The sequence below is a fragment of the Lynx canadensis genome, chromosome A3, assembly GCF_007474595.2.
Source record: "Lynx canadensis isolate LIC74 chromosome A3, mLynCan4.pri.v2, whole genome shotgun sequence".
Taxonomy (NCBI): Eukaryota; Metazoa; Chordata; class Mammalia; order Carnivora; family Felidae; genus Lynx; species Lynx canadensis.
In genome coordinates this window covers 62,597,268-62,624,370 of record NC_044305.1, presented here as the reverse complement: position 1 = coordinate 62,624,370, position 27,103 = coordinate 62,597,268, and the positions used below count along the sequence as shown (strand labels likewise).

Sequence of the window (27,103 nt, the reverse complement as noted above, 5' to 3'; positions counted from 1 at the left end):
ATTCATTTGTTCATTCATTCATTCATTTGAGGCAGAGGCAACAGCATGTGCAAGGTCAGGCAAAAGAAAAAAAACTTCTGATTCTTAGTGGCAAGTGACTACCACAGTGACATAATCAGTATCATTGTCATTGACACAATATCGTGGTATGTGACTTATTCCATAGCAGTGAAACCATTTTTTTCTGTTTGGTTGGCCTTTTCAATCCTGGGGATCCTTCCCCCCTTCATGGGTACCAAAAGCTAGCTACTTAGAAGTAGAACGGGTTTAATGTGATTACCGGGAGTTTGGCGTCCCCTATAACCATCTCTGCTGGGCCAAGGAAGTGCGGTCTTGGGGCCAGCACACTTACTCTTTCTTTCCTATTTTACTTGGGCCAGTTCAACACAAAATCAGGCTATCTGGATTCGTGACTTCACAGTGAAGCCAGGAGCTTTTGGCCAAACACTAGATGAAGGGGCTGACTTATGATTAGGAGCCGTGGTGTTCAAAAACAAACACCAGTAAACACTAGTCACACACGAATTCAGCATGGCGGCAAGGTGTTTACGCTGCAGGAAGCGCAGATGATCTCAGATGGGTGGAGACAGTGGTTCTTAAAATGTGGTTCCTGCATAGCGGCATCAGTATCACCTGGGAATTTGTTGGAACTGTGATCTGGGGGGCCCTGCCCCAGGCCAACTGAGTCAGGAGCTCTGCAAGAAAGCACACTAAAGTCTGAGAACCTCTGGTCTGTGGGAGCAGCACAACCACCCTTCCAGGAATGTGTTTAGTGACTGGGGTGCCAGGTGAAACTGCCTTCTATTTTAATTGTTATTTTCCGATCTATCTGCTGAGTGCTTAGAGTTAAATTCGCCTAAATTAAATGCTCCTATGGCGAAACTCCACTGTATCCATAATTATGTAGCAATGATATCATCCCATGTTTTTTTTCCCAGAAGGTCCTTATTAAAGCTATTTAGATTAACATGCATCTTTTTAAGATTATGTTGATTTTTTTTTTTTTTTTTAAGAAATTTTAACAGATCCATATGAGTAGCTCAAAATCAAAGATGAATGACCCACAGGCCTGCCCTTTGGGGCTAGGCTCCTCCTCTGGGGAGAAGACAGACTTCCCTAAATAATAAGACAGGATTTGTGACATAGGACACTGACTGTCCCTGCTCAGAGTATGTGCTGCAGGGTGCCTGGGTGGCTCAAGGGTCCAACTTCGGCTCAGGTCATGATCTCATGGTTTGTGAGGTTGAGCCCCACATCGGGCTCTCTGCTGTCAGTGTAGAGGCGGCTTTGGTTCCTCTGTCCCCTTCTCTCTCTGCCCAGCCTCTGCGCTCACTCACTCGCTCTGTCTCCCTCTCTCTCTCAAAAATAAACTAGAAAATATATATATATTATATATATTTTATATATTATATTATATTATATTATATTATATTATATTATATTATATTATATTATATTATATATATGCGCTGCTTTTAAATCCTCTTTCGGTACCAGGTTGATGTTAGCACCCTACCTTGGTTAGTTAGGGAGTGGCACCTTTGAAATGCAGTTAATTTAGCAATCTCTATTCAGGTTGCAGACATAACACTGAAATCTGCAGCTTGCCAAAGAACCAAGAACTGCTAAGATAACACATCAGAGATTACCAGAGGGAATTGTGTGAATGGACCACTGTGCTCCTTCACACAGACACTTTGCTCGCTGTCCCAAGGGACACGGCAAAGTCCCTGCGGTTCCCCCAGAGGAGACCTCTGTTAGGGTTGTCATGCTGTCCAAACAGATCAAACTCAGGAAACTGTTACCAGCTTCTCCGAAACTACAGTTCCCTTGTGCTGCACCCTGGTGATGCTTTCATAATAAAACTATAACCAAATGATATTATGGCAAATTTTTCTTAAAGCCAAATGTCTTTAAAGAATTGCCCTTGGGGGGACGCCTGGGTGGCTCAGTCGGTTAAGCCTCCGACTTCAGCTCAGGTCATGATCTCGCAGTCCGTGAGTTCAAGCCCTGCGTCGGGCTCTGTGCTGACTGCTCAGAGCCTGGAGCCTGTTTCAGATTCTGTGTCTCCCTCTCTCTCTGACCCTCCCCCATTCATGCTCTGTCTCTCTCTGTCTCAAAAATAAATAAACATTAAAAAATTTAAAAAAAAAAGAATTGCCCTTTATGATGCCACCATGGGTTTGCTACTTTTTTCCGTGTTAAGATAGCCTTTCTTTTATGAAATGATGAATAGATGTTAGGTTTTTAACATCCTTCCTTGACAAGATAAAAAGCTGGCAACATACACCAGTCTGTCACATTGTTTTTGACATTTTCTCGGTCCTTGGATTCCAAACTTGGGGAATTATTTCCCCATTGAATCAGGACTTAGCACAGCCGGAGGTATTACCCTTCCAAGTGAATCCAGCATTAAGCCGTGCCTTTGAAGGCTAGAAATACACTTGCTCTAAAGAAACAAAAAGTTAATTTCAAAAACGAAATCAAATTGGATGTTTAAAATCGGTCACACATACTTGGGTGACTGCACTGGTGAGAAAATCCAAAGACTTTCCAAATAAGGAGGGCTGGAAAAAACTCCCAATTAATAAGTTTGAAAAAATCATCTAATTTATGAAAAATAAGATGGGGCCATTAAAGGAGGGACTGGACTCTTTCATTGGAACACTTGGCTTTCCAAGAAAGATCGGAAGGAAGAAACCCAAAGCAATCAAAATTGAAATTGCAAACAGAAATGTTATCTTCCAGAGGAGAGAGGTGCTAAACCTCAGACTGAGGCACCCCACTGAAGAACTAACCTCGGTTTTTTGCATGCTGTGGACAATAGTCACGGACAGAAATGGAAATAAGTACCCTGTGTTGACCTAGGCTCTCAAACGCACTTGGTAGCACAGGACACCAAACCGTGCTTGGCCAGGGAGAGGTCCCAGTTGTGAAAAACGTTTGGTGGACTCTGTCTTGCCTGCTGTGGGTGCAGAGCTGGTAAAGCAGGAGCTGGCAAGCCTGGAAGAATTACACTAGAGTCACCCAGGTCCCTTTAAAACCAGGTTTGCCCCGGCCATGTAGTTAAGTGCCCCCTGTCCTAGGTGTTTTTCTAAAGCTCTCCAGGTGAATTGAACGCACTTCCTGGGCCCAGAAGCCACTGGGTCAGAGAGGAAAGCAATACGTACCTCTTCTTTAGTCACTGCAGCTGCTTATGTTAAAGTATTGGTCATCTCTAACTCCAGCCTCCTGTTGCAGCTCGAGACGCCCTCAATGTAGGCCCAGGGGGAGAGGTGGACTGTGGTCCCCATGTAAGTGGGAACCCCATGAGACCGGAGCCTGGTCTTTCTATTTCACCGCTACATCCTGCACCTAAAACAACCTGTACCCCGGGAGCCAGCATTGAGGCCTGCCAGGGGCCTTTATTCCAGCACTTGTTCATTCTTTTGAGTTCCTAGTGGTTTCCCTCCTTTGATGTTTTTATTTGTAAGAGGAAAAGGGGTGTGGTGAATTCTCTACACTATAAAGAAGTACTGGGCTGGAATCAGTTGGACTCTGCTTGGGACTGCAAACCCCTGCCTACCCACACATGCATAAACCCTACAGACCCCCTATGAAAGTCGTGTCTCAGGAACATGATTCTCAGCTGGGCTACACAGCAGAATTAGCTGTTGGCTTCTTAAGACTGTAGGTGTCTGCACCCAACTGAAGCCAACTGGATTAGAATAGGCCAGAGTGGGATTCAGGTGTGTGTGGTTTTAATAACCTCTGGTTAAGAACTATCACTTGAGGGCAGTGGTTTTCAAAGCACCTGGCTGGGCAGCATCAGCATCACCTGGGAGTTTATTAGAAAGGCAAACTGCACCTGGGTGGCTCATTCAGTTGCGCTTCCAACACTTGATTTGGGACACTTGATTTCAGTGATTCCAGAGTCGTGGGTCGAGCCCCTCATCAGGCTCTGCACTGAGTGTGCTCTCCTCCACTCGTGCACATGCTCTCTCACTCACTAAAATTTTTAAAAAATTAAAAAAATAAGGGCGACTATGTGGCTCACTCAGTCGGTTAAGCATAAGACTGGCTCAGGTCATGATCTTGTGGTTCGTGGATTCGAGCCCTGTTGTCGGTCTCTGTGCTGACAGCTCAGAGCCTGGAGCCCACTTTGGATTCTGTGTGTCCCTCTCTCTCTATGCTTCCTCCTCTCTCTCTCTCTCTCTCTCTCTCAAAAAGTAAACATTAATAATAATAATAATAATTAATAAATAAAGTTTAAAAAAATAAAGAAAAGAAATGCAAACTCTCAGCTTCTTCCCCAGACTTCCTGAATCAGACTTTTGGGGATGAGGCCCAGGCGGCAGTCTGTGGGTTAGCAAGCCCTCCAGGTGATTCTCATGCTCACTCCAGTTTGAGAAACTGTGCTCTAGGTCATCTCTTTGGGTCTTGGTGCACAATGAAGTAGTTAGGAGAAAGTATCTAAATGAATGTCATTTGATAACTCGTAGCTTGTGGTTCTGACCTGGCTCCTCCTCGGCTGACACACTAACTCAGCGAACCTATTCTTGGTCTCTCTTTGTCTCTCAACCTCCCCTGGAGCATTTGCCATTTCCACCTCCAGTCAGGCACCTCTGGGCAGCCTTCAGGACCCATCTTAAATGTTGTTTCCTCGTGAAAGTTTTTATTTTGTCTCCCCCTCACCCCCGTAGAAAGTAAGTGCCCATCACATTCGTTCTGGTCCTTCATTGACTCATGTACTCTCTTTGCAACCTTGGGCAAGTAACTTAACCTCTCTGTTTCATCATCTGTAAAATGGGAATAATAATAGCACCTACTTCTTCAAATGAGTTAATACTTGTGGAATTAGAATAGTATTCAAGTGTCAATTCTAAAAGTAATTATTATTCCTAGCATTAAATAATGGGTATATAACATTCTATAGTGCATGCCACATAAATGTAGCTTTTCTTGCTAACATTTGTAGAGCTCTAAGCATTTTGCAATTTTTGTAGTTGTCTTTATCTTCCCATTAGTTATAAAGCTTTTTAATAGCAAGTAATTTTTCTTTCTCAACTCTGAATCTCTCTCTCCCAAAGTACGTAGTAAATGCTTATGCTCAGTAAATGCTTATGGAATTGTACTGAACTGCACTGGCAACGTAGGCCAAGAAGTCCCAAAGGAGACCTTCCTAAGCTTGTCCCCCATCTTCCATTTCTTTAGGGCAGTGCCTTCAGTCCTTGGGTTCTTGATGATGTCATCCTTTGTCAAGGCCCTAGAGGAAGCAAGTGGGGCTGGGTGCCTGGCTCTTGAGTGTAGTGAATGATGCACTCTGCTTGGAGTATCTCTCTTTCAGATAACAGGTTCGTCTGAAAATTGTCCAGAATGGCCTAGACAGTTCTTCCTGTTTCTTATTATGTTCTAAAGAGCAGATCTCTGAGCCATGTTTCTGACTCCTTGCCAACAAATGAAATTCCTTTTTTTTTTTAAATTTTTTTTTTCAACGTTTATTTATTTTTGGGACAGAGAGAGACAGAGCATGAACAGGGGAGGGGCAGAGAGAGGGAGACACAGAATCGGAAGTAGGCTCCAGGCTCTGAGCCATCAGCCCAGAGCCCGACGCGGGGCTCGAACTCACGGACCGCGAGATCGTGACCTGGCTGAAGTCGGACGCTTAACCGACTGCGCCACCCAGGCGCCCCCAAATGAAATTCCTTTTTAAGGCAGTGTTATCCTGAGGCAGCAGTGGGTGGGAAGAGTGAGGAAGTGGCACCTGAAGACCACATGGTGTGGTCTCCTCACTAAATTGTAGTGGGATAGGTTTTTAGGCACTGAATAGAGATGGTGGGGCACCTGGGTGGCTCAGTTGGTTGAGCATCCAACTTCGGCTCAGGTCACGATCTCACGGTTTGTGGGTTCGAGCCCCGCATTGGGCTCTGTGCTGACAACACAGAGCCTGGAGCCTGCTTCAGATTCCGTGTCTCCCTCTCTCTCTGCCCCTCCCTTGCTCGTGGCTTGTGCGCTACGCTCGCTCGCTCTCTCTCTCTCTCTCAAAAATGAATAAACATTGAAAAATTTAAAAAAAAGAAGAAGAAGAAAATAGAGATAGTGACACAGAGGTTGAGGATCCCAACTGTCTGGGGCTTCCCTGCTGCTTTGTAAAGATGGCTGCCCTCCCACTTGAACTCGGACTTCTACAGACTCTGAGTTAAGAGCAAAGGTGTGTCTGCAACCACAGGCGGCAGTTGGTGGTGGTGTTTTCCGTGGGGCACAGTCATATGGGAGCCTGAGCCCCCACTTTGCCTTTTGGGGCAAACTTCTTTTTGCAGCAATTTGATGTGTAACATGAATATTCTGTATTCTTAATCCCTGGATTATCGCAAGCCTGTAAGGTTTTGCAATTTCAAGTAAGTTTTTTCTGTTATCATAATCTTTTATATTTCTATTATGTTTATGATAGTTTTCTAGAAGTCAGTAGTGTTGACTGAGTTATGAGATACCTAAATTCAGCAAGGCCTTTGATGAAGTCTGTCCTGATGTTCTTGTAGGTAAAATCCCACGCACAGTTAGGTAAATGGTAAAGTTAGGAGGATTTATAACTGGCTGGTTAATGAATTGGGGAGAGTTTAGAGTAGGTAGGGGATGGGGCTAGGAGCTGCCTGTAACACTCACTGATACCCTCTGCCCTCCACACTGGCCCAGTCCACAGTTTCACTAATTCTTTGCGGCCATTTATGGCATGCTTGTCAAACTGAGGTTTACGTAACTTCTGTTGGATGATGAATGTGTTGTGTGAAGCATCTGGGTTCTGGGAGGTACCCAAGACTCCTCCCCCATTCAGTGCCCAGTGCTGCCAATTTGATTCCCTCACTGCTTCTCAAATCCATCTTCCCCTAGCCCTTCCTTACTTTAGGCCCTCATCCCTTCTCTCCTAGATGACTGCCTGACCTTGTCACTTGAAGTAACGCCCCAGTGGCATTCCCTTGCCTCCAGAAGAATGTCCAGGCTCCTTCATGTGGCCCAGGAGGTTCTGCAGGTCCTGGCCACAGTACTTCTCTAGCACCATCTCGAATTCTGTGCTGTAGTGATAGCAGACTGTCTGTGGTTCCCCACGTGGTCCATTCTGGTTCATGTTTTTGAACCTTTGCTCTGCTTTGGTGGCTCCAACACATTCTCCCCTCCCTTCCCCTTAAAGACTCATTATCATTTACACCACTGTATTGGAATCACCTAGTCATTCATTTCTCACTCTCAAAGTGAACTATAATCTCCTTATGGGCAGTGTTCTTATTTTACTTAGCACCCAGTGCATAGTAAGCAGGCAATAAGTGTTTTTTGATCAGAAGTGAGAGTACAAAGAGATCTTGGCAATCTAAAAGGCAGGCCATAAAACTTAACAGGGAGATAAAATTTAACAGGGATTCTACTTGGGTTTAAAACAAACAAACAAAGAAAACAAGTCCTGATCTAAGTACTGAGTACAAGGTGGGAGAAAGATGACTCACCACCCTCAGTAGACCATGTAAAAAAAGAAAGGCTGTGGTTTCAGTTGACTTTAAGATCCACATGAGTCAACAAGTGTGATGTGCCTCCAGTAACCTAGTGTCAGAACAGGGAAAGCCATCGTCCTGTGGGTCATATCATGTGAGAAAATCATGTTCCATTCTACGGAGCCAAACCTCAAGAGGGGTGAAGCATGTCCGAAGGAGGGCAGCTAGAATAGCGAGAGAAGGCAAGCCCCACCGTGTGGGGAGTAGCTAAAGGAAGCAAGGGTGTTTTGTCCAGAGAAGACCGGGGCTGTAATGCCTGAAGGGCTCATTGGGAACCACAAAATGCAAAATTAGGCCAGTGAGTAGGAACTCCCAAAAGAACTTGGTGACACTTTGATCTGCTAACAATGGAATAGCCTGTCTTGTGAGCTCCGAGTCACTGTAGGGGTCCATCAGGAGCCTCCAAGGAAAGGTGCTGGAGAGGGAACTGAGCCCCTAAAGGAAGTTTGGACTAGCTGGCCTTTTATCCTGCTCAACTCTGAGGCCTAGTGACTCAAGAGGTTCCTGAGTCCATACCTATTGAATGTTGGGGAGGGGTGCCAGGACCACATCTTCTGATAGCAACATTGTGAATTACCTAAACAGAAATTGCTTCTAGGCAAATGTAGTAAGTTCAGACTTCTGAGCCTAAGTGGGCTAGTCGCTTATTACATCATTCATGTGAAATCTGTTCAAGAAAGGCATCTGGTAGTGCCACCCCCATGTACCCAAAGCCTTGCAGTGTCCACTGTCCTTTTGTGGAACTTTGAATAAAGTGATAACCTCTTTCCCTTTGCTTTTTTGCTCTTTCAGCTCTGGAGCATCTTGGCTTCTGGGGGGACATCAGAAGGATCATCTCAAGATCAGAGCTGATAACAGGATTCCCCTATACCTTCACAGTGCCAGGCCTGCCCCAGTACCTCCAGAGCCTCACCAAACTAGCCATCTCTGCAGTGTGGGCAGTGGAGGCCCAGGCTGGAGAGCAGGCAAGGGACATTCCCATATCCTTCCCTCAGCTGTTGGAGTCTTCTTTCCCTGAAGTGCGCCTGCTGACCTTAGAAGCCCTGTTGGAAAGGTTTTCAACAGCAGCCTCTGGATTAGGAGAGAAGGGACTGCCACCCTTGCTGTGGAATATGGGAGGGACATTCTTGATGTTGGCCATGAAGGAAAATCACCCAGAATGCTTCTGCAAGGTAAAGTCTCTGTTGTATTCACCATCCCCTCCACTCCCCACGTTCTTTGGCAAGCTCGCCGTAACAAGACTGTGTAGGCATGATTGGGTTTGGCTTCTCCTGCAGCCGCAGGAAGGAGATGCAGTGTCTAGTGGGCAAGAACTCTTCGTATAGTACTTGTCATGGCTTCATGACAGTGGTAATGATGATGGCAATAAGCCAAGATAGAGAACGGGAGTGAGCCACTCTGTGCTCTAAGAAAGACAGCATTGAAAATTGGCTGTAGAATGTGGCAAAGGGTGGTCTTTATTGACATGGCTTTATTCATGGCCACCGAGAAAGCATCATCAAAGGGGAAAGGGCACTGATTAGGAATTGGGGCATCTAGACTCTGATCCCAGGTCACTAAGGTCCCTCGGGTATGTCACTACTCCACCCTGTCTTGGTCTCCCAAAAGTATTAAGGGAGAAATAAGTCAGTGGACCTATTTGAAAGATAGATTCCTATTAACGGTACAAGTGATGATTATTGGGCTTCTGAAGACTTTCTCCTGAGCTTTTTTCCCCCCATGGATCTGACACACACAGATACTGAAAATTCTTCATCGCATGGACCCCAGTGAGTGGCTTCCCGAGACGGAGCACTGTATCCATTTAACCCCAAAGGAGTTCCTGATCTGGACGATGGATATTGCTTCCAATGAAAGGTTTGCGCCCGATACCCCTGTGCAACCTCGGCATCACACGTGGTCCCAGCAGTCAGTTATATAATGAACTTGCGCACAGTCCTGGCCTAAAGGCTCAGGTCCTGTGTTTCTTTCTAAAACTCTACCTAGGAGCATGTTCTAAGCTCAAGTCATAGGATGATGTCAGAGTTTCACATTAATAATCAAAAGGTAATTACTTCTGGAGGCATTTGTATGGTCATGAGCTGAGCATTTCTAGCATTCACAGTGGCATCGATTACAGACTGATGCAAAAACCCATCTGTATATAAAGTAGGTTTGGTTTTATTTTGTGTGTGTTTTGGCTTTTTCTAGGTCTGAAATTCAAAGTGTAGCTCTGAGACTTGCCTCCAAAGTGATTGCCCACCGCATGCAGACGTGTGAGGAGGTAAGGCTGATTCTGCCTCTGGCCTAGGACCTAGGTTTTTGTGCTCACATTTGCGGGGAAGGTGTCAATTAAAGTGAGATGTCTCAGCAAGCAGAACCACTGCTGTATGCACATGTGGCCTCTACCAAATGTTATTCAGGTGGATTTTTCACTTTGGGTATAACTCGTCAAGAATTTTCCACCATTGGCATGTCTTTTCTCTTGTTCTGGGCACGTTTGATTAGAGTCCCTGAGGATAACACAGCCTTCTCCCATGGAACACACACACACACACACACACACACACACACACACACACACTCACACACACTCACACACACATGCTCAAACCCTTTTTTTTCCCTCTATTTTTCTAGCTAAACTCTTTATTTTAAAAAATGAGTGAGCGGGGGGCGCCTGGGTGGCTTGGTCGGTTAAGCATCTGACTTCAGCTCAGGTCATGATCTCACGGTCTGTGAGTTCGAGCCCCGCGTCGGGCTCTGTGCTGACAGCTCAGAGCCTGGAGCCTGTTTCTGATTCTGTGTCTCCCTCTCTCTCTGCCCCTCCCCTGTTCATGCTCTGTCTCTCTCTGTCTCAAAAATAAATAAACGTTGAAAAAAAAAATTAAAAAAAAAAAATGAGTGAGCAAGTCACTAGGATTGCATCCTGGCCAACCGAGCATGACAATACATTGCTAAGGCTTAAATATTCCCCCAAAACATGGCCTAGCTGGCTTTGTATAGAGGGCCGGATGTGCCTCATCTGTCTCCCGTGTCCTTTGGGGGAGAGGCAGAACCAAAGTAACTGAAACAACTTCCTGGGAAGATGCCTTAAGACAAATACATGTGTACTTAGGGGTGTACAAGAAAGCTGCCACCGTCAGAGAATTATTATTATTTTTTTAAATGTTTACTTTTGAGAGAGAGAGAGAGAATGCATGCAGGGGAGGGGCAGAGAGAGAGAGAATCCCAAGCAGCTTCCACACTGTCAGCACAGAGCCTGACACGGAGCTCTCATGAACCGTGAGATCATGACCTGAGCTGAAATCAAGAGTCAGATGCTTAACTGACTGAGCCACCCAGGGCACCCCTCCATCAGAGAATTATTATAAGTAGAAGGCGGTAGATACTGTAGTAAAAGTACCTGAAGCTCCTGGTTACACGTGACCACACCGTGATAGTGGCAGCACAGTTTCACAGGTTCCAGTCCCTTACAGGAGCACTGCCAGAGGTACTTGGAGATCAGAAGATGAACAAGGATGGAGGGACAGTGGCATGAGTGAGAAGGAGGGTTAGATTGTGATATTAAATGCCCTGTTAGAGAGGAGGCTGGAGGATTTCAGAGGAGGAAGGGAGTGTAGGGATGCTAAAGAGAAGACTTCACAGAGGAGGTCACTGAGTTCAGAAGGAACAGAGGGTGAGAGCTAAGTGTGCCAGGAGGCTAAAGCTGGCTGGTCACTAGGAGAAAAGAGCCAAAAAAAGTCAGTGGTGTGTGTTGGGGGCTTGAGGGGGAGAGGTTTGTAGGAAGGGAGAGGACTTACTGGAAAAAAACAAAGCTACATCCCCGAGGGGAATAAAAAACAAGTTCTAAGAAAGTAGTCACAGGGCAGCCTGTCACATCTGCCAGAAGACAGTGTTCTCATCTACAGCTGCTTTTAACCAGTTGTCATGTGCATCTTAAAGGCACTGCGTGGTACTTGAATGAAACGATATTTGATGAAAATTGGGAGTTTTCCAGGGAGAGAAAAATTAACAAAACCATAGAGAAACACATAAAAGAAGTTCCCAGGAAGACCTGAGTTTCTTTGTACATTGGGAGCCGGCCTGTTCCTCAAGGTCTAAGTTGCTCATTGGTTCAGTTCCACAGAGCCCCATAGATGGTTATTTTGAACATTTAAATTGATAGGGGAAATAAAGTACATTTGGAACAATAATCCCCTTTGTAGAATAAATAGAAAACCAGGGTTTAAAAGATAGAAATAATCCAAATGTCCATCAACTGATGAATGGGTACACAAAATGTGGTATGTCCATTCAATGGAATATTATTCAGTCATAAAAAGTAATGAAGTGCTGATACATCTGTAGCATGGATGAACCTTGAAAACATGCTAAATGAAAGAAGCCAGTCACAAAAGATCATGCATTGTATTGGTCAGTTTATATGGAATGTCCAGAATAAGCAAATCCATAGAGACAGAAAGTAGATTAGTGGTTTAGGGCTGGGTCATTGGGGAGCTGACAGGATGGAGGATGGTGTGGGATTTCTCTTTTTGGTGATGTTCTGAAATTTACTGTGGCAAATGGGTTGTATAAACCAGTGAATATACTAAAAACTCAATTATATACTTTAAATGGGTAAATTATATGGTGAATTGTATCTCAATAAAGAAAGCTATTAGTATTTAAAAAAAAATAGAGCTTTGTTTAAACAACAGTGTTAGTTAGGAAGCTGCTGTAAGTGTCGTAGCAGAAACTCACAAATACCATGGCTTAAACTAGATCACAGCAGTCAAAGCAGTTATGGTGGCTGGACTGCATTGGGCCGTCAGGCCCTTGTTCCTTTTTCTGCTGTTCTCAACATGACTTCCATCTCATGGTCCCAGACGGTTGCTTCAACTTCCACCATCTTGTCCTTATTCAGCTAGCAGGAAGGAGAAACCTAGGAAGGGAAGGTCATAGCTGTTTCCTAAGGCATGACTAAAAGTGTACCGTTAGTCAGAACTTAATCACATATTACTCCCAAGTGCAGGGGCGTCTGGGAAATGTAGTCTTCAGCTGGGTACCCACATGCCCAGCCAAAAATCTGAGGTTCTGTTACTAAAGACAGGAGCATCTCATTCCTGGGGACAACAGTATTACTTGCTGCCACAGTCTTTCCCCAAAAGGCTTGTCTTTACTGAAGCTGTCAGATACACTGATGTTCTGATACCTGATTTGCATCAGAAAGACTCCAGAAACTTGTTCGCTAGTTCTACTGACTCAGTATTACTGAAAGACAGTCAGATTTTCTCCCCTGGGCTTGTTTATTTCTCCCTAGTTGGGGTTGGAAAAGCAACTAAAAAACCATTTTCCCCCTGCAGTAAGAGCTAATTTGCAGATCCAATGGGGTGTATGTAGCTCGTCCCTAACACCATGTCAGCCCCTGACCGCATCTGCTGAACTGCCATATGCTTTGTGCTTTCAGACCAGGGACTCCATGGTCCCCACACTGAAGCAGTGGGTTCGGTTGGTCGCCGCATCCTGTGGAGAACACCTTCCCACAGAGTCCAGGCTGGCCGCTGCCGAAGCCCTCACCAGCACCACACCGTTCTTGCTCACCAGCCCGGATCCCGTTCTCGGTAAGTGTCCTGGGCACAGGGAGGTCCATTGTGCCAAATGTGCTAGAAGTGTGAATAGATACTCCAGGGTTAAGAAGAAGGGAAGGTGAAAATTTACCCATGTGCACAGTACCTTCGTCTCTTTCAAATGCCACCCCCGCCCCTGCCCCTACCAACCCTTGCCAATTCCTCATTTTTCCCCAACAGCCTCTTTCAATCTTGCCCTCAAAGCCATTCTCCTTAATGCTTCCAAAAGCCTCTGCGGTCTTTCTGAAATACAGATCTGATCGTTTCACTCCACTGCTTAAAGCCTTTGAGTGGGTTCCCCTTGCCTTCAGCATAAAATCTAAACACCCTTTCACATGGCTTGGTGCCCTGCCCAGCCCTCCCTGCTCATAGGCCACCACTCCCAAACATAGGCTCCGTGCATCATCGGTAGGGAACAGTTCTTTAAACAGACTGCTGCTTGAATGACTTCTGTTTGTCTTTCAAGACTCACCCTAACCGTCACCTCTTCCAGGAAGCCTGATGCAATGATCTTGGTGAGAAAGGAATGGGTCAGGGTGAAGCCAGGGCATTAAAGAAGAAGAAAGGACAGGCTCAAAAGGCGTTTGGGAAGCAAATCAATAGGACTTGGTGTTGAGGTTAATGTGAAAAGCAGATTCAAAGAATAAGAATAAGCCATGGTCCCTGCATGCAGAGAGCTCTCAGTGGAGTTGTGGAGAAAGGATTTACAGACTCAAGGAAAGAATTGTTCTTTTAGACGGTGAGACTCAAATTTTCAGTGTTAGCACAGTTCAGACCATTGAAATGTCTCATGTGTCTGGATATCTCTGGGAAACAAAGTTGTCTTTGATATCTTTTTAATTCTTTCCTCTAAGTGACTTCCACACATTTTTCTTACACCCAAAGGAAAGCTGGAAGGGGCCTTCAGTGATTGGGATTTAATCATCAGACCCAGAGGAATAAGAGCAAAGCTTTACCAAAAACTTTGGTGAAGCCTCTCCAGTGGGGATAGCAATTGTAGCATTTTCTGGGTAACTTTGGCCACTGTAACCCTAGCTCGGATGAGGCAAAATGTGTGTGAAATAACTTGGAATTCTGAGCGAAATTGAGTACTGGTTAAGAGCCATTGGTTCATAATCAGTTCCTGGAGCTGGTTATAGCATTATATGCAGTAAGGAAGGAGGTCAGTGGTGGCTGAGGGCCTGTAAGAGCATGAAAAATAGGTACAGAACTGAAAGACAAAGGACATAAAAGTGCATGGGGACAAGTCAAGGACAGAACAAAGTCATTTAAGGAAAAAGAAAAATCAAAATGGACTAAAAAGGGAAGATTGAAGATCTCTGAGAGTATAAATGACCATGTTAAAGAGGAAACTATTAAGAAAGGAAAATATTAAACCTGAGAGAACAATTAGAGTGCATAGATTCTGAAAGACTGTGTAAAATTTAAAGCCAGATTTATAACAGAAAAGAGAGAACAAAACCCCAGAGGGAACGTTGGTGTTCTTGGTTTGACTAAAGCACTAGTGACTCTAATATCAAGTTCTCCGTGGGCAGATGAGGTCCTTAGACCTAAGGAGAGTTCAACAGGATAGGCCCCCATTGAAAGGCTAGGGATGATGAGTATGGTCTCCTGTGGCCCTCCCATTGTGACTCTGCCCAAGCCTGGGCCCACCCCCTATACACCATATATCCTTTCTGTGAGGCCCTGTCCACCTCTCACCTCCCTCATCAAAGCTGCCTGGGGCACACCAGTCCACTGTGATCTTTCCCTGCTGTGAGGCACAGCCATACATTTCCATCTGTGATTTCTTTTAAATTTTTTCATTTTGTTTATTCTTGAGGGAGAGAGAGACAGAGTGTGAGTGGGGGGGAGACACAGAGAGAGGGGGAGACACAGAATCTGAAGCAGGCTCCGTGCTCTGAGCTGTCAACACAGAGCCCGACGCAGGGCTCGAACTCACGAACCGCGAGATCATGACCTGAGCCGAAGTCAGATGCTTAACTGACTGAGCCACCCAGGGGCTCAGGGGCATATACTGTCTTTCCCTACCCCATTGTCCACAGCAGCACCTAGCATGGGGACCAGCCAGAGTTCCTGCCCAGGGGCAGTGGTGGTCAGATAGTGGGCTCCACATAGAGGTGGCACAGGCTGGCGTCTTTATCTTTATCGTGCGTGGTTCTCTCCCCTTTTCAAAAGTTCTTGCTCCCCAAAGTATAATCTTGATTGAAACTTTGCTTTCAGAATTTATAAGCTCAAGCAGTCACTCAAATCAACACTGGGCTAGTTTCCCTAAAGCACTCTTTATGCATAAAGTTTCATTCCTGAGAATCATGAGTCATTGTGGACAGCTGGGCCCGGGGCCTTAGTCAGCCAGGCCGCACCTTGTGGGGAGCCTTGCCTGGGGCTGGTTGCCTCCAGAAGCCTTCCCCTCAAAAAACAGACCTTTCCAAACCTTTCCCCTTAGGACCCTCTCTCTTCCAGTGTTTATCTGACTGCCAAGTCTTCCGTTCTTGCAGTATCCAGGAAGAAAGGAATGGCTGTTGCTCATTAAATACTGCCCTCTTCCACCCTAGATTTGAAGCAGTATTGGTACCTGCTTGTAAATTGAACCCTAAGTCATTTGAATTCCTTTTGGTCTTCTTAGAACTGCAGGATACACTTGCTCTCTGGAGATGTGTCCTCACCCTCCTGCAGAGTGAAGAGCAGGCCGTCAGAGATGCTGCCACGGAGACTGTGGCAACCGCCATGTCACAAGAAAACACCTGCCAGTCAACAGGTACCTCGTTCTTACCCTTTTTTGCAGTGTCTTATTGCTCTTAGACAGAAGTTGGCACACTTTTTCTATAAATAGCCAGAGAGTGAATATTTTAGGCTTCATTGGCCATTTGGTTTCTGTCTCGACTTTGCTATTCTAGTGGGAAAGCAGCCCTAAACAATAGGTAAACATGGGGTGTGACTGTGTTCCAATAAAACCTTATTTACAAAAAATAGGTGGCTGCCCAGATTTGATCTGTTAGCCGTAGTTTGCTGACCCCTGCTCTAGGACATCATAGACAAAATTGTCTTCGAAGATAGAAACCTAATAAACAGTGCCTTTTGCTAGTTACGTGGTCATCCTTTTTAAATAAGGCCAAGTCTTGATTATCTGTGTGGTTGCATAACCCAGGAATCGTAGATCCATCATTTTGTCCTTCTGTGAGTTTTTACATGTGGCAGAAACAGCTGAGTGTGAGTCAAGTTAACTTGGAGCAGAAGCAAGGTCACACCTCTGGACGAGTGGCCCTCTGGGAGGGTGACCGCTCTGGTGGACTTGGGCTCCCTGCACTTGGGGTGTCAGGAAAGCTCTCTGGGTCAGCCATCCCAAGGAGAAGCAAGAACACCATTTGGAGGCAAGAGGTCACAGGCTGAGCAAAGAAGTTTACCTCAATAGACAGCAGAATGGGAGGGGGAATAGCCATGCAGGGTCTGTGACCAACTCAGGGTTCCTCGTCCCAGTGGCTGACGATCTTGGAAGCTTCCCTTGGAGTATGTGAACATCCTCCTACCAGAGTCCTGTGTTGTAATGGCATATATGGGAGAAGCTGACTTTTTAATCATCTCTTGGTGGTGCTGCTCCAGAGCAGGTTTGGTCAGGACTGGCTTCGCCTCTCAGTGGGAAGACGTGCAGTTTGGTGCGCGGTAGTGATGCGCAAGCGGCCGTCTCCCCACCCGCTTCCCACCCGTCAGAGTTCTTGGATATGTAATTCTGCCGTTAGTGATTCATTCCACTTTCCAGTTGTGTGTTTTCCTTAGAAGGACACACAGAGCACCCAGCAATTGCTCTGTAAATATTTGGTGGAATATAACACTCACTAGATTTCTCTAAGACCCTCTCCACCAAAAACAGGATAGGTTATTGCATATTGAAATTCATTAGTGGACTTAGTCCCTCCTCATCTTTATAGTTATTGCCCGACTACTTTTATTTCTTTCAGAATTTCTTCAAATTCACCTATAGTAAAAGAGTATTACCGTGTTCCCCCCCCTTCTAGTTTGAAGTTTTCCTCAAGAAATACAAATTAATAATTATATATTGAGTGCCTTTCACATGGAAAAATCCAAGTATAAAAGCCTCTGAGAGAATAATAAATGTAAAAGGCTACCTGTCTATTTTTGTATTCCTCACCGTGACCTATGAAAAGAGGATCTGAGGTGTGAAAAAGACAAGCAATCTGTAACAGTTAAATGTAGTATATTACCATGGGGCGCCTGGGTGGCTCAGTTGGTTAAGCATCTGACTTCGGCTCAGGTCATGATATCGTGGTTCACAAGTTCAAGCCCCACATCAGGCTCTGTGCTGACAGCTCAGAGCCTGGAGCCTTCTTTGGATTCTGTGTCTCCCTCTCTCTCTGCCCCTCCCCCCCTCATACTCGGTCTCTCTCTCTCTCTCTCTCTCTCTCTCTCTCTCCTCTCTCTCAAAAATAAATTAAAAAAACACTTTAAAAAAATAATAAAAATAAATAAATAAATGTAGTATGTTACCCTGGACCAGATCCGGTACTAGAGGGGTGAAAAGCAGTACAGGAAGTTTCTAGAACAACTGATAATGTTGAAATACTGTCTGTAGATTAAGATCAATGTTAAATTTCCTGAATTTGACAACCGTACTGTGGTTTTGTAAGAGAATATTTTTGTTCTTAGGAAAAGACAACTGAAATGTTTAGGGGTAAAAGAACACACTGCCTGCTAGTACTCTCAAATGGTTCAGAAAAAAAACTGTGTGTGCGTATAAATAGTAGACACAGATGTGGAGTTGCCATACCTGCATTTTTTCTGTATGTTTGAAATTATTTCAAAATAAAAATGTCTTTTAAAAATCCAATTCCACAACTTGAAAACACCAACACAGCATATATCGCTAGAACCATCCGACTGGCTTATCAGCAGTCCACTGTGTCGTGACTCCCCCGCTGTGACTCCTTTCCCCTGAATTATATAATAACATCCTGCCCACCCCTTCCCTTTTTACTCATTTTTAGTGAATTTTTGCTTCCAGAAAATCAGACCCAAGCCAGATTCTTCAAAGGTCCCAGCAACGTATAATGTCACCATGTGGGGACATTTGCTCTCAGCACTTCCCCATGTAGTCTTTATTCAGCCTGGTAGCAATGCGTAGAACCTCCATAATACAACTTTGATTTTCTCGAGCAAAAAATATACATCTATTTCTGCTTGGGACTGAAAAGTAGCCAAAGCCTGAGGATCACCCTGATTTTTCGCTTAAGTCGGAAGTTCAGCCAGCTGATTCGTGAGAACAGTATTGTCTTGTTTTGACATCTCTCAAGGATATCAAGCAGCTGATGGGAACCTTTCACATTCCTTCAGCAGCAGGGATTTTGTAGAATACACCACTAATGGTTTGCTCTGTGGTGTTCAAAGTTAATTGTCACTCCTGAATCATGAATAGCTTGCAAATACATGTCACTCATCTTGTCCCCAAGTCAATGGTTTAATGAATGCCATAGTACAGTGTTATTACTAAATCATGGTAGTATTTAATGTCTTCGATGAGGAAGCTAAATATTGTTAAAAATAATAAGAATTCTCACTTTTCCTCTTAAGAATAAAATAAAACACAAGGACTCCCTGCCTCAGATCCCATCCTACAATGAGGGCTGGATGTGGACAGAGAACTTTGCGAATACACTGTGTAGTAGCATGCCAGGGGCACAGGGACATGCAAGGTGCATCTTGATTGTGCGGTCTAGAGATTGTGCGGTCTCAGGTCCCTGAGAGTGGGGCTGGCCCAAAAGACAGGATAAATGGGACACAGCTGGGAGCATTTCAACAAAGAAGAAGCCGGAGCCAGAACTTGGAGTCAGAGGGACCTTGGGAGCTGACTGGGGAGCAGAGTGGCCTCGTGTGGCCAGGGGAGTGGAGTGGGGGATGAAGCGGGAAGACAGGGCATGCACGGTTGGGGTGACTGTGAACACCAAGTTAAGGACCTCCTTCTGTCAGTGATGGGAGGCTGGAAAGGGCTTTAAACAGGAGCAGCGCTGTCAGCAGCGTGTATCTGAGGAGCTGTTTCCGGCAGCGGTATGCGAGATGGCTCTGGCTGGGGTGAGGGAGGGAGACCGCTGGCAGGGAGACCAGCTGGGAGTGGGTGGCGAGGGTCCTCACGAGCCGCTGTCCCTGGGGACTGGATAGGAGAACATGGCAGGTAGACTCACCGGTTTGCAGACTGCTGCTGGTGCTAGTGGGAGGTGGGAGAGAAGGGAAAGCAGAGAGGACTTCTAGGCCTCAAACCTGTGAGCCTCTGGCTCTGAGCTGCAGCCTTCCAGGAAATGAAACTACCAGGAATTGGGAAGGGTCCATAGAGGCCACAAGGCACTGTGATCCAGGACAGAATATTCTTTAGGCGCCGGGGAGAGGGGTGACAGAAATTGCGAGGGCAAAAGGGGGCCTTTATCTGCTATAGGAACAGAACGAACTGTCCGGCTCTGTCCTGCCCTGTGCAGCACACTGCACAGTTATCCTGGGAACCCTGGCACTCCTTAGCAGGGCAGGGGCTGGAAAATACAGAAGAAGACGCAAGCATTAAATCAGTGGTTTCACACTGCATCCCTAGCATGTCGCTTTGCACACGTCTGGCTTCAGGTGTAGATTTGTGGAACCATTAGTTGATGATTCTGAGACGCCTGGAGAAAATAACCTCGTGCCTAAATAGTCCTCGGGAAGGTGTGTGTGTGTTGTTCACATTTATGCCTGCTGACCTCCTGCACGTGCTTCATCCCACACGGCCACCTGGAAGGTGAGACTCACAGCCCATCAACTCTCCGAGCACCCCGGGGGCTCTCTCAGCTTCACCAGCTGTACCTCAGGAAGCCCCAGCAGCACGACGCTCTCCACCTCCCTACTCTAGATCAACCACAGAGCACCCCGAGAGGGACAGCAGAGATGGTGTTTCTAGGACTCAGCAGTAGGGGATTGAAATTTGCAACCAGGACAAGAAAGGGTATGGGCAGGGCTCCAGGTGAGGCTCCACCTTCTTTCCCTGCACTGACCTCACTTCCAGCCTTGAGTGGCTGTGGAAAGAGCTATAGTTTTTAGAGTAGGAATCACCCATCAGCTCTGTGGCTCCTGCTTTCCTGGGCCCCCTACTCTCACCTGAGCAGCTCACTCCCATCCATTCTGTGCACATCAGCATTTCATGTTGGATTCCATTCGAACAAGGGCTTCCACTGGGCAGGGGTGAGGGACCAACCTGGACAGTGTTTACATTTAACTCACTAAATGTGTGCGATTCTCCAGTTAGGCAGTGTTCTGGGTAAAAGCAGCAGGGGAGGAATTGAAAGGGCTCCAGACCTCATACCTATTGTCAGTGTTTAGGTTCAAGAAGGATGACTTCTTGGGAGAAACTTCTCCTGTAAAAAATGGAAAGGACTTTTAAGAAAGACAAACAGGCATGAACACACAGGGAGGGAGAAAGGAAGGGAGAGAGAAGCAAGCCACCTGCTCAAGCACAGCTAACTGGTAGTTCTTCTCCTTGGAGTCTTGGTGCCCTGAGTAATTCTGATCCCTCTCTCCCACCAGGTCTCTTACCCACAAAAATCATGTAAAACTTCTGCTCCTCCTGCCAAATAGAAATCGTCTGTGGTGACACATTCAGCCCCACCTATAACACCCCAGCTTCCCAGGATCTCCCCTTCTCCGAACCCCTGCTCTATTTGGTTACTGAATCACCCCACATTGCCATTCATTTGTCTGCCCTCCAATCACTTTCCTCTTTCGTGTTTTTTGTTTTTTTGTTTTGTTTTGTTTTTTGTTTTAGCCTTATCTTCCTAACTTGCCCATGAGTTAGACTGTCTCCTATTAGGTACACTGTGGGTGCTCAGTTTGTATTGATGGACTTCTCTTTGACCACAGTAGGCCACCTAACAGTCAGTAACTGGCCAGTCCCCAGTTCCTAAGGAGACTGGAGCGCCCTCCGAGCTAAGCAAGTGCTCCAGAACAGGCAGCCCGACGCTCTGGGCGCGAATCCGCTCCAGCGACAACTGGAACAGCTGTCCTGAGTGACCACTGTCTGGGTCTTGCAGGCTAACAGTTTGCAGCCCTTGTAGTGCTCAGTTCTTCCTCACTCCTACCTCTCAGGTCTGGGTCTCCTGACTGTGGGGCCAGGGAACCAGCCCGGGGCTGCAGGGACTGCAGCCCCCAGTTACCCAGGAGACATGGCAGGAAGTCCGGGCTTGGCCTGAGGACCCCTGGAGACTCCAGAATAACAAAGGAGCTTAGCAGGGAGGCAAAAGGGCAGAACAGGAGAAGAAGGTAGAAAAATTGAGACCTAGAGGTTGGAGGAGGGGGCCGTAGGCAGGTGGCTTTGTGGGCAAAATTGGAACAGTCAGCTAGACTATGGCAAGGTGAAGAAGAAAAGACCCGATGCCTGCCCAATTTCCCCAAAACTGTGTTCCTCCCCCAACACCCACGCCCCACCCCCTCACACACGTGCGTACGTGCACAGTTGCCACCCACACAGAGCCCGACAGCATGACAGCACCAACACATCTCATAGGCTCCAACCCTTGAGCAAGCACGTTGGGAGGCCAGGTCACTGTGACATTACACAGCGGCCCCGCAGTGACACCCGGTCAGCAAAGCCCCAGGGCTGTGGGCCTGAGTCATGGGCAGCTCCACCCCCGGAACCTCTAGGACTGTCCGCCAAGGCCTCCTGCCCACCCAGCTATGAGCCTGGTGGGGGGGGGGGGGCGGGTAGGGAGAGGCCCTCTGCTGTTTTCAGTTCCCTGGTGGTCCTGGGAGAAGAGCCCTCACAGTATGGCCTACCTCCTCCCTCTGCCTCCCTGTAGCTTCTTCCCTAAGTTGCTCATGTACACTGTCCACAGTGTCTCTTCTGTGCTGGGGTGCCAGAGCCGGCCCCAGGCTCAGAGTTAGAGGGCTTTCTGCTCCCTGAGTGTAACCTGATTTGTCTATACCAAGTATATTCTTCTAGAGAAGAATGACCCAAATCAGATAACCACTGCACCAGAATGAACCTTCACACGTGTCTCCAGGCCTGACCTGCCTCTGTCATTTCTTTTTGCCTGTTTTTTAAATTCTGAATTGTTTTCTCAATCCCCCTTTCATGCCTGCCTAGATGGTCCGCAGCTTTTTTCTCTTACTGTTTAAGTATGAAGCAAAAAATGGTGACATCAGACATATTCATTCAAGAAATAGTTACAAAGTGCCTGCCCCCAGGCTTGTTTCATTTGCTGGTCCAAGCCACCATCACCTCTCTCCTGGGCTTCTGCAGAAACCTCCAGCCTGGTCTTCCTGCCTTTGCTCCTACCTACCTGCAGTCCCTTGTCCGCGAGGCTGTTAATGGGCTCTTCTTAGGAAGTAAGTCGGATGATGGTGCTGTCCTGCTGCGAGCTGTCCCTTGGCTTTCCTTCTCTCTCAGAATAAAAGCCAATTCCTAAAGTACCATAGAAAGCCGTACCCGAACTCACCCCTGCCTCTCTGCAGCCTCATCTCCAACTATGCTCTCTCCCTCTCTTTCTCTACTCCAGCCACTCCAGCCTTCCTCAGGGTTCTTTAACTCACCGGGCTCCTTCCAGCCTCAGGCTCTTGGCACTAGCCACTTCCTCTGCTTGAGGAAGAACCGGGTCTTTCCTGGTTCCACACAGCTAACCTCCTTGTTTCAGTCTCTGCTATCTCTGCTTCCGTGTCACCTCCACAGAGTCTGCCTCGACCACCCAGTTTAGAGCAGCCACCTAATCATTTGCTGTGACTTCACCCTGATGATTTAATTCTCCACCTAGTCCTTTCACTGTCTTCTTTTACTGTTTCTTTACTTTGTTCTATGTCTCCCTCCACCAGAATGAAAGTTCCAAGAGGGTAAGATTTTTGTCTCTTCTGCTGGCTGCTGTATTCCCAGCACCTGGCGCATAGTAGACGCTCCACAAAAACTGCTGGACGATCAGTTGGATGAACGAGTGGAGGAATGTGTCAACTGCAGCAGCTAAACACAGTAAAGAGATGAGTGTTTTCAGAGTCAACCTAAGGCAAGGGACGCAGAGCTCTTTGGATTCTCTTTGTTTGTGAAGTTTTCCTGAGGTGGTGTCCTGAGGTAGGCCCCTGTCTTCCCAGAGACGTTAACTCAACAAGGAACTGAGCACATGCTGAGGCAAGGCCACTGTGGCAGAGCCAGGTACTAGCTGTACCTCTCTCTCATCGTTTCATTCTGCCTCACACCAGATGGAATTCCTTGAGCAAGAGTTTCACCCATAGCGGCCCATGGGCCTGGCACTGGGAGGTGACCAGCCAGGGGAGAGTTCCAGTAGATCCTCAGGCCCTGGTCAGGGGACTGGGGCCAGTGCCAAATGGATCCATCTGGAAGGCCTTGAGTTGGGGGCAGTAGCTCTGAGAATGGGGGCGCCTTCCTCCTGGGGCCTCTTGTGGTAGTCTCTTCCCCACTCTGAGTAGGCCAGTGGCAGGGGTAGGGAGACACAGAACATTACCCACCAGGCACTCTTCCTTCTTTTAATTCTCCCAGCCACTGTGAGATATTTTACTTTTGGCTCCATTTTAAATATGAATCACCTGAAGGTCAGAGAGTTGAAGCAATGGACCCAGGGTCCCGTGCAAGAGAAGTATCGAGGCAGTGTTGGAGCTCAGGTTCCATAGTGACAAGGCCTCGCGTTCGGCACTTCCTCTGAGACAGACAGGGGGCTCTAGGCCCAGCCCTCTAGGTTTGGAGCCTAGGAGTTAACAGAGGAGGGGTGTTGAAAGTCTTCTAAATTAATTTACTGTTGTTGTCTTTGAAAGGAAGACACTAGAATCAACCCAGGAAAACGGGCTTAGGGACCCAGGAGCTCAGGTACACAGAGCTTGTCCTGGGGAAGGCGGGGGGAGTTGGCTGCAGGGGGGGGGTAGGGGTTGGGGGGGCAGAAGGTCCTATATCAAGGCTGATTTGTCCCCATTTCCCAATCCCCTTCTTAAAGGGGATCACAGGGCTTGAGGATTTTAGCTGTGGAAACTGAAGCCAAGGGAAAGTAAATGATTGCCCCCAGGGTCACATAATTAGTGGGGAAAAGGTCTATAACCCAAACCCACTGAGACACAGAATGGCACTTCTCTCTACTGCTCCCCAGGCCTTGCCCTACAAAAAAAGAAATGACAGAGGGGCACCTGGGTGGCTCGGTCGGCTAAGCGTCCAACTTCAGTTCAGGTCATGATCTCGTGGTTTGCGAGTTCAAGCCCCATGTCGGGCCCTGTGCTAACAGCTCAGAGCCTGGAGCCCATTTCAGATTCTGTGTCTCCGTCTCTCTCTGCCCCTCCCCACTTGCACTCCGTCTCTCTCTCAAAAATAAGTAAACATTAAAAAAAATCCTGTAAAAAAGAAAAGAAATGACAGAAACGTAGGGGTGCCCCTGAGAATAATCTGGACTCCTGGGATGGGGTCAAGGTGTGAGGTAGGTGCTGTGGGGTAAGGGCAGAGGAGAGGGAACACTGCCTTGGAGAGAGGGCCTGGAGGAGCTCCAACCTCACAGGGGTGGGAAGAACAGCATGTTCTACCAAACCAGGCATCTCCCAGCAATAAAACCACACCTGCAGTGAGCCCTGGCGCTCCTCGGCCTTGCTCTCTCTCGGGCCTCTCTCTCAGGGTCTCTGGGTGTTCATCTGTATCGTCAGTAAGGGTTCGAGGGGAGGAAACCCAGCAAGCTGGGAATCTCGATTCTGACTCCCAGCGGGCCCCTGGCACCACATGAAGAGGGTGAAGGGAAACCGCTGTTGAAGGAGGGTGGCTGTCAGGAGCTGGTCCTCTCTTCTCCCAGTACGGCTCCACTTACCGTGCACCAAACTGCCTGCCCATCACCGTGTCCCCGGAAGCCTGGCCGTGACGTTCACCTGCGTCTCAGCGAGTGCGTCACTGGCAGCTGTCCCCCCCCACCCCATGTGCAAAAGTAGATGCGAACTAATGCTCCCATCTTCATTCTGGCAGCAGGCTGCCACTGCCACTGAGTGCCTTGGCTGAGCCTGGTTGCTGGGGTGATAGGATTGTTTCCATGGCCTCCCGGTGACTAAGCCCCAGAAAGACAACAACAGGCTCCTCTCGAGGAAATAAGGGTCAGTTTTGCATCATTTTGCCTCCACTGTTGCTGCTCCTGAAAGCCAAGCTCCCTGGGCCCAAGGTGACTGACCCCTGAGGGTGACGATAAGCCCACGGTCTGGGGCTCAGGCTCTCTGGCACTGACGTGCTTAGTCAGGACAAGCCCAGTGCCCGTGATCCTCATTCTCCCGCTCTGGCCTCAGCTCCAGTCTCTGTTTTCCCCTTCTGACCTCGGGCCCCCTCACTTTCCTCGGCTAGGCCACCCAGGATGCAGGATTCCTCTTCTAACTATTGCGAACAGTCGGGGCGCCTGGATGGCTCAGTCGGTTGAGCATCCAACTTCGGCTCAGGTCATGAACTCACGGTTTGTGAGTTCGAGCCCCACATCGGGCTCTGTGCTGACAGCTCAGAGCCTGGAGCCTGCTTCTGATTCTGTGGCTCCCTCTCTCTCTGCCCCTCCCACGCTCATGCTCTGTCTCTCTCTCTGTCAAAAATAAACATAAAAAAAAAAAAAATTGTAACTATTGCAAACAGTCTTCCTTCCTCCTTCTAAGCCCATTTCAGGAATTAGGGTCACTTCTCTGTCAGGGTGTCAGGGTGACCCATCTTCATTCACCCCCAGGGTGGCCAGCCACACCCCCTCCCACTCCAGCTTCAGGCCAACTCCTCAGGGAGTCAGCCCTTCCCCAGCACTCCTCCACACCTTTCATCCACATAGAGCAGCATGCAACCACTGTACCAGCCCTATTCTGTCCACCTGCAGACTGACCAGAGGATGACCTTCTTCCTCCAGGCCCCCAAACCAAATGAGTGTCAGACCGGGACTGTCACAACATACCTGCCCAAGAAAGTCTATCTGGGCACTATAGTAGCCCCTTGTTCTTCAGCATCCTGCTGTTATCCCAAGAGGTGTGAAAGGTAACCAGAGCCTGTAAAGCCCTTGTCCTGCCCACAGAACCCCACGTTCTATCCTCAGTCTCCGAGCATGATCACCTGGGCTTCCTTGCTCCAACAGCTCTCCTTTGACTATAAGAATCCACATGGCAGAAGCTCTCGTAGGCAGGAGAACAGGATGGGAGGTGGCTCTGGTGGTGACAGCCCTTCACGGGGAGTACCTGTACCTGTACTCATAGAGCGTGCGTGTGCATTTAGATGCACGTGTAGGCTGGTGTGTTGTACATCTGGAAGCCTTTCAGAGTGGCTCTCTGTAAGAGGACACAGAAGCCGTTTGGACGTGAACGTGTCCATGGGCGTTAGGAGGAGAACGGGATTGGAGGAGATACACTTTGGCCAGTTCACTCCCAGCGTCATCTAAATGAGCAGGAAATCCTCCCGTAGTTCGGTGATCCAGGTTTTCCAGGGTGGTTTCTTAAAAAATTTTTTTTTTTCAACGTTTATTTATTTTTGGGACAGAGAGAGACAGAGCATGAACGGGGGAGGGGCAGAGAGAGAGGGAGACACAGAATCGGAAACAGGCTCCAGGCTCTGAGCCATCAGCCCAGAGCCCGACGCGGGGCTCGAACTCACGGACCGCGAGATCGTGACCTGGCTGAAGTCGGACGCTTAACCGACTGCGCCACCCAGGCGCCCCTCCAGGGTGGTTTCTTGTGAGCTGGTCTACAGGAGCAAAGGTGGAGAGCGTCAAGAGGGAATCAGAGACAAAGGCTGGCCTTGACTGAAGCTTGCCCACTCCCCACCACCCCCACCACCACATTTCCCTCTCCCCTCACCCCACCCCTACTTCCAGCCGAAGTACTCAAGTTAGTAGAGTACAACCAAGGATCTCGAGACAGACTTTCTGAAGTATTTTCTCGGCATTCAAGCATGAAGCAGCTGGTGTTTGATTGGGGTATAGATCTGGCACCTGTGACAGAGACCAAGTTGAAGTAGCTTGAACAAGTTAGTGGCTTATTTCTCCCTCCTCACATAAA

General features: G+C 47.6%; 1 protein-coding gene across 4 annotated transcripts in view; it reads left to right on the top strand.

Annotated features, from left to right (window-relative positions):
• THADA (THADA armadillo repeat containing) overlaps positions 1 to 27,103 on the top strand; it is a 329,970-nt gene that overhangs the window by 265,634 nt on the left and 37,233 nt on the right. For all 4 annotated transcript variants that reach the window (XM_030310495.2, XM_030310494.2, XM_030310496.1 and 1 more), the window contains exons 32-36: positions 8,313 to 8,692; positions 9,259 to 9,377; positions 9,711 to 9,783; positions 12,949 to 13,102; positions 15,735 to 15,866. In XM_030310495.2, coding sequence (XP_030166355.1) covers positions 8,313 to 8,692; positions 9,259 to 9,377; positions 9,711 to 9,783; positions 12,949 to 13,102; positions 15,735 to 15,866 — 858 coding nt within the window. The remainder of the gene's footprint in view (positions 1 to 8,312; positions 8,693 to 9,258; positions 9,378 to 9,710; positions 9,784 to 12,948; positions 13,103 to 15,734; positions 15,867 to 27,103) is intronic.